The 15,076-nt window shown below is 39.9% G+C and overlaps 1 protein-coding gene across 1 annotated transcript; it reads right to left on the bottom strand.

Annotated features, from left to right (window-relative positions):
• Window positions 1–2,650: 2,650 nt before the first annotated feature.
• Window positions 2,651–14,818, bottom strand: LOC129283333 (glutathione hydrolase 1 proenzyme-like). The gene is made up of 11 exons (XM_064113670.1): window positions 14,576–14,818; window positions 12,820–13,026; window positions 11,714–11,937; window positions 11,231–11,429; window positions 9,296–9,456; window positions 7,774–7,923; window positions 6,811–6,947; window positions 5,549–5,745; window positions 4,297–4,510; window positions 3,417–3,533; window positions 2,651–2,870 (listed from the first exon to the last, which is right to left on the bottom strand). The coding sequence occupies exons 1-11, from the start codon at window positions 14,743–14,745 to the stop codon at window positions 2,724–2,726; spliced, it is 1,923 nt and encodes a 640-aa protein (XP_063969740.1). The 5' UTR covers window positions 14,746–14,818; the 3' UTR covers window positions 2,651–2,723.
• Between the last annotated feature and the right edge of the window lie 258 nt (window positions 14,819–15,076).

Raw genomic sequence — 15,076 nt, 5'->3', positions numbered from 1 at the left:
CTACTACTATATTACTACTACTACTACTCCTATTACTACTGTATTACTACTACTATATTACTACTACTACTACTACTCCTACTACTACTACTACTACTACTACTACTACTACTACTATATTACTACTACTACTGCTACTCCTACTACTACTATATTACTACTACTATATTACTACTACTACTACTCCTACTACTACTACTACTACTACTACTACTACTACTACTCCTATTACTACTACTACTACTACTACTCCTACTACTACTACTACTACTACTACTACTACTACTACTACTTCTACTACTCCTACTCCTACTCCTACTACTACTACTCCTACTACTACTACTACTACTACTACTACTACTACTACTACTACTACTACTACTACTCCTACTACTACTACTACTACAGTAACTACTACTACTAAATCCACTGTTAACTGTAATATCACCGTTTCTACTGGCACTGAAATTGTCCATTATCGAGGTCAAATCAAAATTCCTGCTTTTCATCACCTATGCTTTGTTATACGTGTTATTCCTCTATAGATCTACTGTACTTGTTCGGGCGTAAATGGCGGAGTAGCCATGGCAAATTTCAAACCAAAATCTTCCCAAAAGGAATCACACATAAATTCATTGAAAGATAATCACGATCAGCTCTTCCGAACAGTCCATACTTGATCACAGCTTTCTTTAACGGAGCAAGATAAAACATCTCACACGTCCCAGATCCCGGGGGGGGGCACTCAGTATATAATGCATAGTGGGTATGTGCCGCGGAGGGGACCCCCATTTTTACACTCAAATTTCCGTTCCGAGGCATAGCATTTTTGTCTTATTGAGAAAAAGAACAAAGAAAGCCGCTCCAAAGCATAGCATTTTCTTCTTCTCGAGAAAAAAGAAGAAAAAAAATCCGCTCCAGGGCTTCGCATATTTTCCGGTACGCCGTTCCGGTCGCAATTTTGGTGAAAAGCGGCCGCAGCTCGCTGTCCGACCATCGCCTCTGCGCTAGCGCGCCCGTCAGTCGTGCCGCCGGGCTAGCTGCATGCACGTTCCATAGGGATGCATTCGCACTCGCACGCAGGCGACCCGTTCCAAGGACCCCCGTTTTCACAAACATTTGTAGTTCCGAAGCCCGTTCCGAGGACCCTCCTTTTTACAATTCGCCCGCTCCAAGGCCCCCGTTTTTTGTCTCGCCCGCGGCACACCCCTACCACTTTTTTGGTCGAGTGCCCCCCCCCCCGGGTCCCAGATATTGTTTTGCAGAGCTCAAATAAGACGTAAAATCGCAGTCAAATCCCAAACTGTGCTGCGGTATGCAACGCATCATCACGTTGGTCAAAACCAACGAACGTAGAGGGCAGCAACACACAAGCGTGTTGCTCTAAGGAAGGTCAACTCCGCTCGAATTTTGTGACCACTTTAAAAAATAAGGTGGGGTTTTGGGAAATTTGTCGAGTTGATTTTTTTTCATTTGTTAATTTCAAATATTTTTTAATGAGCAATTATTAGATCGGTTATTCTGGGTATAAATATTAAAAATATTACTTTCATTTTTAAAGAAAATATTTAGCTTAAATAATCATGATTTTGACATTTTTCCTCATTTTGGAATATTAAGCCTGTGACGAGGATACCTCATATCTCTTATTTTCTTCTGCTGAATTTCGCTGCACCACTAATAAATGCATAGACAACCACCGTAATAATCGAGGTCATTTTTCTGGCCTGGGTGCGCCGAGTCTGGGCCGGTCGCGCAGCTAGCTAGTGACGTTGATGATGCGCTGGGGCTTCAGGCGACTCGTCATAGATCTAGCAACTTAGACAATGACGTCTAATTTGCCTGGCCTGATTTGAAGTGTCATGGCTTCAGGGCTGATGTTTATCAACGATGATTGTTCAAGGTTAGATTTCAACCTTTAAATGTCATTTGACTTTTAAGTCTATAAATCTGAAATAAAGGCGCTGTATCCCCGAAATCCGGGTCTAAATTTCAACTCTGAGTCCGAGACCATGGCATGGACGGCGAAAAAACAACCCATGCATCGGATGCATTGCATTGGCTGCGCGCTGCGCTGCAGCTGCACTGTGATGATGGGTTCAGCGAAGAGCTCAGAGAAAATAAGGTGGTTATATTCAATCCCGAAATGCTTTGCGAGTGGTCACAAAATCGTCTCGACGCAAATCACCTAATACAGCCGTCTGGTGAAATCGCTGATAACAACAATCACCGATTTGGTAATGATTTTAGTTTCCTGAAACTTATATTTGTAAAGTTTTAAATATCAAAGTATGTTTTTATATGTATGTATATTCCTCAACATATTTTTAAAGTTATCTTTGATATTGTTGTAGTCATATTCCTTCATATTCGTTTTTTGATCGCTACTAATTTGTTGTTGTATTGGATCGGCATTTGATTTCGTTGGCATGAACAATAAAATACGCGCGCAGCTCAGCTGCATGCGCGTATCGAGTTGACCTTCCTTATAGCAATACGCTTGTGTGTTGCTGCCCTCTACGTTCGTTGGTCAAAACATTAGGGAATGCGCGCTTGAATCGCGCATTCATCAATAACGAGCCTCATATCATTTACGCGCTAGCTCTTGAGCATGACTTGATTGGCTCTTTGTGAAACTCCTCACCCCCCCCCGGCCCCACCCTCAGCTAAAATGACAAGAAAAATGGCAAAGAAGAAGTATACGTTTCTAATTCAGTCCGTTCTCAGTAGCCTGAAGATTTTCCTCCTTTCCGAGGGTCTGAATACGCAAAAATGGTTTCGTCTGATTTCAGTATACCTTGAATAACGCCAAATATGGTTGTCTGTTCGATCAAGCCATGGCCTAGTGTCGTCAGCTGATCAATCATGTCCTAGATATAATACAAATTGGTGAACTTTGTTCAATCAAAATCATCTTTGAATTCTTTCCTGAAGAAAATTTAGTAGAAACAAGGCATTATCGATGTTCAATCTTAAGTTTTAAGTTGAATTAGGGCCTGTGTTTGTTTTCTATTGCACATTGACAGTGTACAAGAAAATATAATCCCTCAGAGAGAGATTATCGACAACTACTAGACAGTTTCAAAAAACTCAAATAGGACAATGTTTCACATCTTTCATGTTCATTAAATTATTAAATATTCACTCAATCAGATATGGATAGAATAGCGTCATATCAACCAAAGTTTATGTATATCTTCCAAATTATTTAGTAAGAGAGCATATACGATAAAAATCCGGTACGATTTGAGTTTGGCAATGCAAACGAATGAATGAAAATAAAAATGTATATCTTAAACTGGGCGGGTATATTTTACCATGACCATAATTATGGGCATAGATCTCTACCAAAGTAAAAAAAAAAAAAAAAGAGGATCAAAGTAAAAAAGGAATAAAACATTTCGAACACAACATACCTGATCAAAACCACTCTCATAAACTTCATATATTTCGGGTCTCAGCTCAGCGTGAATCAGCTTTCCGTCGATTGCTTGCGAGAGTGGCATCTGACCTAGCATCGTACTTAAAATAACCTGATGGATCGTACATTAAAAAGAAAAAATTGATCAATGTCAATGAAACAAAAATCTCCTTAAATTGAACTGCTTTATTGGCTGACATATTCAAATGACCAATCCTTTTTGTCCCCCCCCCCCTGACACGATTCCTTCCCCGAAAATTGTTACTGAAATGTTGGAAGTACAAGGACGTTTGGTCAAGTACACGGAATAGTCCTCCATAGAATTAAATTAGTTTATGTTAGGTCTTAACCATTTGCTACTGTTGGATATCGTATCATAGGTATGAAGGTGGTCACCAAGACTGCGCACCTAACGATTTAAGTTAAGATTTAACATGATTTTTTTTTATTTCACAAAATCTTTCAGTTGATGTTTTCTATATTATTATGAGTAAGCGTGCCAAATATCTCATGAAAATTGAAAGAAATGTATGATTTTCTTGGAAAAAACCTCGGGCAGTCATTTTCAGATTGAACAGAAAAATAGTGCCCCGTGTCTCCGCACCCGTTTACTTTGTACGCGACTCGGGGATTTTAATGAGAAAGGCTGCATTTTGAGGCCGTCACATGAAATGCCCAAAATTCATTATTCCCCCCCCCCCCATTTTTAGTCGGATTCTTTTTAATGAACATCTGTCTATGCATTGCATGTGCAAAGTTTGTGTTCGTTGCGTATATTCTTTTAATAGAATCGCGCCGATATACGTATGCGCAGACATGGGGGACTGCGCAGACTTGGGTGACCTTGCCATACAGATAATGAGTGATCCCCTTACCCACGCATTCATTGTAATGATTTTCTTGCTTCCCGCGCTCCCCTCCACCAACCTCACGTGACCATCTTTGCCGATAACTATAGAACCACACATCGACGAGAGAGGGCGCTTCCCAGGAGCGACATAATTAGGGGAAGCAAGATCGTAGCTAAAATCGGACATGTCGTTGTTGTAAATGATGCCTGTAGACGGTGAGCGGACCTTACTCCCAAATCTGTATGGAGGACAAAAATTGCATTAAATTGAACGTACTAACATAGGTTTCTCTGCCAGAGTACTGTACAATTATCATGCATAAAAAAAGGGCATAATGATTTAAAATATTTATATTTATATAAATTAGCAACTCGAGCAATAAAATAAAATCAATCTTAAATACCGGGTCAACGTTTTCTATTTTGTCTCACAGCGGGTGTTCCATAATAAAGTGTTTAAAAAAAGGTTATGCAAGATCTGAGTTGACTTTGAGATGTCGACAGCAATACCACATACCATCCTGGTGTTTAAATAAGTTTTGTACTTTTCCATATAATCTCAATAATTATTGTGACAAATAAAAAAAAATAAAAAACACCGAATGAAAATGAGTTGTCAATAATAATATGCATAATCATTCAAAATCATTTCATGCTATCCACATTGACTGAGAATCAGTTTTTACTTTGCTCTTGAGAGCGAATGGTTAGCTATGTCGGTGGTCTTCGCTGACCAAAGTTCCTGAGTCAAGCAAGTCCAATGATTCCAATAGATTGTAACGAGTGCTATTGACATATTCGTATTGACAAAATAGCATAACGTCACAAACATATGAGGATGAACTGAGAGAGAGAGAGAAAGAGAGAGAGAGGGGGGGGGGTGGGTGAGAGTAACAAAGAGCAGTGTTGTGTTTCTCGAGACTTGGCCTTGGTATTCACAAAAACTATGTGAACTTGGCCTTGCCTTTGGTCTCGGACGTGTTGTCCTTGGCTTTGGACCCGGACATATAGGTCTTGCCTTTGGTCTTGGGAGTCGAGTATTTGGTATTGGTATCGTCTTCTCATTGGTTTGGGTCTTGAAAGTCGAGTCCTTGTCTTTGGTCTCGGTAGTCTAGTCCTTTGATTTGATCTTGACCTCGGCCATTCTGTTCTTGACCTTGGCCTTTGGCACAACAGTGATTGAGAGACCAGATTGGTAGGGAGACAGAATGATATGGGCAATCGGCTCTCTCAGTTCAGTGGAGGGGAGTCGAAGAGAGAAAGAGAAAATGGATAACCTGTAATTGACGGACGTTGTGGATGATGCCGCATCGCCATTTTCTGCGAGTACACTAACGTGACTCGTACCGCCTAGGGTAGTAGTAACTTGGGGTATGACGTTGTAATAGCTCGAGTTCGTAGAATAAACACGGTTAGTAGGAATTGAAGCCGCTACTTGACGGGCATACTCAAGAGATCCAAGGGCACCTAATGCCTGAAAAAAAAAAAGTTTGAAAAAGGTGATGACATTAAACAAAGAAGTGATGATGGTGACGGCGCGCATGGAGATTGAGATATGATGATGATGATGCTGCTGCTGCTGCTGATGATGATGATGCTGCTGCTGATGATGATGACGCTGATGATGTTGATGATGATGATGATGATGATGACGACGATGATTATGGTGGTGGTGGTTGTGGTAGTGATGGTGATGATGACCGTAACCCGGAGGAGACAAAGCTTTGGAGGAGCACAGCATTGTTCACAGACAACACAGTGCCCTTCCAATCATTGTCTCATCCGGGTCACGGTCCGCCACTGGATGACGACCATGATAATGCTTATGGTAAGAGTGACGATGATGATGGTGGTATGATAATGGTGATGATGGTGATAATGATGTGATATGATGATGGTAATGATGGCGAATGAATGAACGGACGGAGGAAGTGATGATGGTAATCACGATCATGATAAGAATGATGGTGATGATGAAGGCAGTGGTGATAGTAATGATGATGACGATGATGGTGATGTAGAAGAAGAAGATGATGATAATGATGACAATCAAAATAGTATTTCACGTGTGAATGAACTTTGAAACTTAATTTTCCCCCAAAACAGGTAAAAGGACGTTTCAAATTCCGGAAATTAAAAACAATCATTGTCATTAATTTTGCAAAATAGAGTTGCGAGTGTCGCAATAGAGAGTTTTCGCTTCAACAAAGCATGACGGATTCCAGAACATTAAAAATCTATTGTCGAATGCACTTCGTGACAATGAACCACCAAGAAGTTTTTGTCGAAAATTGGTTAATCAAAACAGCAGTTTCGTCCTGGAGTCTGGACAAACGACATATTTTGCATTTTCTGTCACTTCCTAAACAAAATATGAAACTGCTGTTCCGGTTCATCAATTTCCGACAAAGGCATCCCAGCTGTTTATTTTTAGCTGACAAATACATGTAATTTCAATACATTTACTGTATTCTTGAACTCGTTATGCGTTGTAGTGCGAAAATGCGCTATTAGCTTTGCACTAGCTGAAATGACTTACCTGCTGTACATCCGGGGTTTCTTTGTCCCCTATCCTACTTCTTAGCCCGAACGCAAAGCGACTAGCTTCTAGAAATCGGTGATAAGTTCTAACCAGATTCGGACCAGGTTTGAAATCTTCGTGTGTTAAATTAAATGCTGCGGAAAGGAGTAAAAAAAGTTAATGCACAATAGGAGGATGAAGGGAAAGCTGAAAATATTCGATCTGAAAATGATCAAGCAGTTACATCATACATTAACACGTTTAAGTGTCAACATCAAAAAAATAAAGTGATTGTGCCACTCTGTGCGGCGTTGAGTAGATATTTTAAAGTAGTTGTCACACTGCAACGAGTGACGGATTCATGAACATAGTAAAGACATTGAACATGCCCATCAAATGACAAAAACAACTAGGAGTTCTTTGTCGAAATTGGTCAACCGGAACAGCAGTTTCCTCCTGAGTTTCGGAGCTGACGAAACAATGCATAAGTGTCGTTTTTCCGGACTCTGGGGCAAAACCTCCGTTTTGATTCACCAATTTTCGGCAAGACTCCTTGGTAGTTCATTGTCATGAAGGGCATTTAACAATACATTTTCTACGTTCTTGAATCCGTCGTGCGCCGTGGAGCAAATAATCCCAACACAATAGTGTTGATGAAGGATGACTGACATGCTTTCCGAAAATGCACCGTCGGAAGCCTCCTACACTGCGAAAACACTGGTGTTCATTTAACACCACCCATGTATCTACGAGTATATAGGAAAACATCAGAGAGGTGTTGAAACAACACCAGACTGGCGTAAGGCTAACACCGGATAGGGATTTAAGCAACACCAATTAGTGTTAAAACAATATCGGTTTGATTTTTAACTGGTGTTCTTTTAACACTTCCTTGGTCTTTCCGATATAAATACCAGGATGGTGTTAAATTAACACCAGCGCTTTTGCAGTGTATATGTCTGAGAAGTCTTTGACACTTACACTGCATGACGTTGACAATAAACTGTAGCACTGGACCCCCTGACGGCGATGGGGGCGCTAGTAATATCATATCTTCACCGACAGGTGACGTCACTGCCGGACCTGATCGGGTTGAATAACTGCCAAGATCCCTCATTGTCAGGATACCGCCTAAAAAAATCAAACGAGCATAAATATAAGTGCTTAAAAATATCAACGTTGGTGCTTATCCAACGTGACTCTACAGTTGAGATTGGGGCCTATAATATTTCCCTCTGTTAAAAACGATTTTTTTTTTTGGCTCGTCCAATTTCTCTAAACGAAATAACCTTCATTTTTGTAGTAAACACTTTTTTTGCATGTCATATTTACATCCTCATTGTTCCCAGTGCCCTGGTTGTACAACCACAAATGTTTCATACAAGTTTTTGGGGAATCGAAGTATTGGTATGAAGTACCCCTATAAGCAAAAGTGTACAATTCAGGACCTTTTGCAATGGTCCGCTTACCGGGTATTTGTCAGCAATGTGCGGTGCGTCCTCGTTCGAAAGTTTAGTTTGTGTGAGTCCTCAGTTGCCATTGAGGGTTAAGTTAAAGGGGAAGCTAACCCCGACAAAAAGTTTATTGTAAAAATAGCAGAAAAAATACTTTAAAATATTGCCGAAGGCTTGAGAAAAATCCATGAAAGAATAAAAAAATTAGTTGAATTTTAATTATTTGATTTGTGACGTCATATGCGAGACGCTTTTCTCCATAGGCATATCGTATGGTAAAAAAATCAATGAAAAGTCACTTTCTCAGAAAATTGAAATTGATTTTTACTGTACCTTCAGAATATCAATAGACAAATCATTTCACACCCGTTCCTAAGGCGAAAACATAAATTAGTCATCACGAACAATTAAAAGATTGAAATGTATGCATTATATATTAAATAACATATGGGGCACCCGCTCGTGTATGACGCTACGAATCCAAAACCAAAAATTATAATAACTTTCTTTTTATTAAATAGATTTTCCTCAAACCTTTACCTTGTAATCAGAGGGTCGTGTGTTCGAATCCCACCATGGCCTAACGTCCTTTGGCAAGGCGTCAATCCACAATTTGCCACTCTCCACCCAGGTGTTAAATGGGTACCCGGTAGGATGCGAAAGCCTATGTAGTATGCCTAGCAATTGAGTCTTGGAACTCTTGTTGGAATGCTCCCCAGGGAGTGGAGAAGGTGCTTACATTGAATGCGGGCATGCAAGGATCCGATGACCGGGGTAATAATATATCTGTAAAGCGCTTAGAGACGTCGTTCCGATGTGTTAAGCGCTATATAAATGCGGAATATTATTATTTTTTTTTTTTAATAACTTTTTCTGCCATTTTTACAACAAACTTTTTCTTTAACGCGCGATCACTATCATTTCCCTTGTCCCCATTCACCCCCTCTGCAGGTCTCCCCCTCTCTCTTTCACCCACCCCCCTCTCTCTCTCTTTCTGTCTTTCCCTCCCCTCGCTCTTTACTTCTATCTGTATATTTCTCAAATCCTACCTAATTCCTGCACTTCGTCAACCATTTTCATTGCCGTCGCTCCGGTGTAGAATTCGTCTGATCCATTCACTGATATTGCACGCAGTGTGTTTGCCAAGGCGATATTTTTTACTAGATCCCCTTCGCGTTTATAGCTTTCATCTTCATTTAAGTAGATGTCCCTTTGAAAAAGGATCAAGAAGAATGAATGATACATAAATTATATAAATAAAGGGGAATGATTTATACAGTCATGATAATAGCCGAGATTTACATACATGGCTTTCCGTATTACACGACTTTCTTTTCAATTTGGTGAAAACATACTCGATGCAAGAATAATATTACAAAACCAATTCAATTGATGTGAATACATGAAGTGCATCACTGCTACATAATAGAATGTGTATTCAAAACCGCTGAACTGAGAAAAGTGACAATTTCCATCGAAGTTAGAGCATGAAATGAGCTTTCCGTTCTTGTACATTTAATTGAGAATACTACCACATTTTGGAATTAATTCAGCCCTATGTCAGAAGGATATTTTTAGGGACGCACTGTGCAGTCATATCAATAATTAAATTACTTCCTAAGTTTAAATTGTGTATTTTTTTTTCTAAAATACGGAGTACAATCGCTTTCTCCTCCTTTTTCTTCCCCATTTCATTTTCTTCTTACGTTGATGGCGTTTTCGGATATTGATTTGTATGGTGCAACTTCGTGTAGGAATGGCTTTTTATCCTGTAATATTGTTCAATCGAAGATGAATAGATACCCAGTAATGAAGTGAAAATGCATTCTCTTGAATTAATTTAAAGACTATTCTGATTAAAAAAAAAAAAAAACATAAAGCACAACACAGTGTCCCGCAGTGTTTTCACAGTTTTCGCTTAGTGAACTGATCTGTGAAGAGGTGCTTTACGCTGATACTCAAACTTTCAACAGTGTGAATACATTTCTACACTGTGTTCAACTATACAGTGTGAGCATTCGCAGTGTGTTTACACTGTGGATCATGTACAAATGTAATTCATACTGTTAAAAAATTAAAATTGAACAGTGTGAAGGTGATCCACACTATTGACACCTCTATAATGTGAGTTTTCACAGTTTGTTTACGGATTACACTATGTGAAAATGTCATTCATATGGTTAAAATTCTTGAAATAACAAATGTCAAGATGATGTCACACTATGTTACACTCCCGAACACACTGGACACACAATGTACACACTTGACACACTGTGAACACACTGGACACACACTGAACACACTGGACACACCGGATACACACTGAACACACTGGACAAACTGTGAACACACTGACACACCAGATACACTTGGTACACACTTTGCACATACTGGACACACTGTGAACACACTGGACACACACTTGGCACACTGTGAACACACACCGTAGACACACTGAACACACTGTGAACACACTGTACACACTGAACACATTGTTACCACACAGGACACACTGAGCACATTCTGGATACACTGTGTACACACTGGATACACGGTGAACACACTGGACACACTATGAACACATTGGACACACTGGACACACTGTGATTTTTACAGAGCAGATAATAACAATAATAATAATGGATATTTAGAGGCGCTAAAAACAAAAAGTACCATAGCGCGTACAATGTATGAATAATAATTTAACATGAATAATAATTTAACTACAATATTCAAGATACAAAGGGAAATTAATTATTGAGGAAGGAGGTATTGAAGCCAAGAACACTGGAAGCATTTCTTATTGAAAGAGGGATAGCATTCCACGTCTTGGCAGCTGCTACAGCAAAACGTTTTTCGGCAGAGGAGAGTTTTGACAAGGGAATGCAAAGTCTGCATGTGTCAGTGATTGAACGAAGATTACGAGAGGGTGTGTATAATTTGATGGTATTATTAAGATATTCAGGTGCCAATTGATTACATACCATTGTCCCTCATATTCGCTTAGCGGTTTAACCGCTACCATCTTCCGTAACGTATCCTCGAGATGCGAAGTAGCACGGTATCCCTTGTCAGCCAGCTCAATTATTGGTTTAAACAGATCCTCCCACGGTAGCTTTCCATACTTTTGGTGAGCGTCCCATAGACCGCGCACTTCACCAGGAATGGCTGTTGAATTGATACCTTAAATAAAGATGCAACAATTTACAATCCTATATGTAAGTTATTATTATATATAACAGAGTAGCCAGTTCAGCTTTATGAAAAAAAAAAAGTCAAATTACACAAAACGTTCGTTAAAAATCACTGGTCTTCCACAGAAGGGTCATTCACGTTACACATTTATTGATTGATTATTTTCAAACTTTAATATCACATATCCTAAAACAATCATCAGCTCAAATGACAGTATGGTAGTAGCACTCTTAATGGATAAATCTGAAACTGTAGACCCTTCAAATAATTACCTGTCTGCGAGCCAGTTGCAAGTCGATGAGTGACGAAACCCCAATTGGCCCCTGAGGGCGCCGTCTCTCTGGCATCGATGAAGTGAGACGATTGGCTGGCTGCGTCATAAATGACCATGAAGAAGCCGCCGCCCAGACCGGAGCTCTGCGCATTCACAAGGCCGATACATAGCTGCGATGTAATGAGAGCGTCCACAGCCGAGCCACCCCGCTCCAAGATTTCCCTGTGTGCAGACGAGTAAGAAAAAAAATTGATTCGAAAGAATTATCGGGTTTCACGGGGCATGCAGGAAGTTGATTTATTGTGAAATCGTGAGAATATTCATATTTCATGTTAATTTAGGCCACAATTGGCCAACTACACAACTTTAAAATGTTACTTTAACGATATCGGATTTGTTGCATTTTTTTTCAGGGGGTGGGGTGGCTCGAATAAATTGGGGCCCGTTTCAAGAAAGTGCATTCTTCTTAATAATTGTGATAATCAGAGGACTCTACGCTTCAATTATCTTTTGTTTATGAATATATACTTTGCTCCTACTGTAAGTATTTTGAATGTGAAAATTTTACATGGTGAAATCAACAAAATAATGAATAACCACAGACGCCGTCACTATGGAAAGCCAAGCTAGACAATAATCGACCATGTTTTCTACGTGCAAAATCCACGCGTCTGCACCCATGGCAGTTTGGCTTTCTATGTAGATGGCATCGAGATGGCACTTTCATTAAACGGGGCCCCTCAGTGAAGTCATACAGGAATCATTGACGGGATACAATTACGAAACTTCTGAAAATGCAACATTATCAAATATCGATGGCCAAACACAGGTATATTTTGTCATAGAGAAAACTGTCTTGTACACCGTTGTGTGTTAATACCCTATAGTCACAACGGGCTTTTCCTAAATGACCCAACTTGAACGCATTCACATTATCAGTTTACCTAATTCATACGAAAAGCAAATGACATACAAATAAAATGAAGGCAGGCTATCATTTGTATACTTTAAAAAATAGTTGTTTTGGTGGATTATACGCTTGGCATCAAATAGACATTTTTTCAATTTATGCTAGTAGTAAATATACAGAACATCGCTACTTACTTCCCCATGATTGAACATATCTCTGTATCCGTCACAACAGCTGCATGTTGGTATACACTGGACATCGGGTCTGAAGCGCCCTCTGATGGCATGCCCTGCTTATGATGTGCGTTATTACTACTAAGCAGTGCCACGACGATTGTAAAAACAATCGCTACTAGTAGTCCCACCGTGAGTATAATACAGCATTTCCACGAACCTCCGAATCTGCAGTTTAAAATAAAAATCAAGAAAAGATAGGGACGTGGGAGGAACAGAGAAAATTAATATAATCTGTATCTGTCCGTTGACCTACAACTGTACAATCACCAATCTGGTTGTCGCTTACGTTTGGGTCAATCGTTAAACACAGTTTATTTTGGTAATGTGCTTTTGAGACAAGGGTGTTGATATCCACATTTTCAAGTTTTGAGTTTGAATACTCCTATGTCTGGAATTTCTGACATCCTCACCAAGAAGGTTCTATTCTGGGATGGTCTTGGGATACAGGGATTGTCGGTAGCAGTCTCTATTTGGTCTTATAACGTTGTATTTTAGAGTTCCCTTTTGTCTAGTTTGATATCTACAGCTGGTTGGGTTTGAGATTGAAGATGGGTAATATGTTTGAGGGTAAAAATCCATGTGTCTCTTTGTACAAGGTTGCCAGCCCAGCCTTACTTCTGCGGACTTTCATTGTATCACAATTTAGCTTTTGTAGCATCTTGGTGACACTAGACTTCCTGCTGTAATCTTTCAATGTGAATCTTGCTGCCCTATGTTGAACCCGTTCTAACTTGTCCTGATGTTATTTGTGTTGTGGATCCAAAACTGCTGCGCGGTATTCCAGCCTTGGTCGTATTAGAGATTTGTACGCAATGTCCTTTGTACCACTGTTGCAAGGGTGCATATTTCTCTTTAAAAGTCGCAACATCTTATTGGCCTTTGGTGAGATATGGTCAATATTAGTTAACCAACATAGGTCCTTAGATAACTCCACACCCATAGAAATAATGTTGCACTTCTTCTGATGTGACATTACTGAGCCTATTGTTGACTTGAATTGGTTTTCTATATGTGTGATTCTCATTTTGAAGCATTTAGAGGCATTGAATGACATATGCCAATCCTTTTCCCATGTAGTTAATTTGTTCAGATCACCTTGTAAGATTTCTGTGTCCCAGTATAATTATGTATATCTCGGTATACAATACAGTCATCTGCAAAAAGCCGAACGTTGGAGTACATCCAAGAAGGATTATCGTTGATATACTGTACGCGAGGAATAGGAGAGGTCCGATGACCGTCCCTTGCGGGACGCCTGATGTTACATCACACTTGTCGTAGGTTTCACCCTGTACGATAACTTGCTGGTTGACGATTTGTCAAAAACGAATCTATCCACTGGAGGGTGTTATTGCAAACTCCGGTGCTATGAAGTTTTTTTAGTAGTAACAATGTAACCTGGGTAAAAAGGAAATCAGGTTATCTGGGGTTGAGATATGGGGAACTAAGATGTTTCGTAACGGGAGTCTTGCGAGCGGGGCGGCCTCTAACCGGAACTTTTGTCGTTCAAAGTATCTAGAGAATTGAACATTAGGTCTGAAAAGGGTGGTCATCAAAGAGGCACGAACGTCCCCATAACAACAATGTAAGTGCCCCCGGGGGGGGGGGGCTGTCCAAAGTAGTATCCAATAATATTGTTGTCGACTCAGACTTTTGTGATGTGTTTTCAGTTGTTAGAACACACTCTAGAACACATATTTCTTTATTCTCCTACCTTTCTCCGTTGCTGTCATCTTCGTCAGTTTTTGTTCTCAGTAATGAAATGGTCGATTCTGTATCAAATAACAAAAACCCTTTCCCCAGGGAATTCGAAGACTCCTGATGAACACATTTGGCCCCGTTCTCCGGGCCGGCTCTCTGCGATCGCATTCTAATAGATGCCATGGGCGTCCGTGATAAACTAGTTGATTAACTAGAAACAAGATTAAGCAAGAATAAGTCCAACTCCTCAAAATGACGTTTGACATCACAGCACCAAACATTTCCAATCTCGTAAACCACATATGAATGATGAGTGAGTGTATTTGTGTTTTACAGATTATAATTTTCGATTTGCTAGTCCTTGAACAGTTGAATGAAACAAACCTTTCAAGTTCCTCTACAAAAACGTACAACCAAACAATGAAAAGAAAAACATTGAGCCCTTTTCAGCTGAAAGACAAAAAAGCATACTTTAGGGTTGATTGAGGAATGGGCACTGTACTCTCTAAATTAA

Source organism: Lytechinus pictus, chromosome 19, assembly GCF_037042905.1.
Source record: "Lytechinus pictus isolate F3 Inbred chromosome 19, Lp3.0, whole genome shotgun sequence".
NCBI classification, from domain to species: Eukaryota; Metazoa; Echinodermata; class Echinoidea; order Temnopleuroida; family Toxopneustidae; genus Lytechinus; species Lytechinus pictus.
This window is presented reverse-complemented; position numbering and strand designations above follow the sequence as displayed.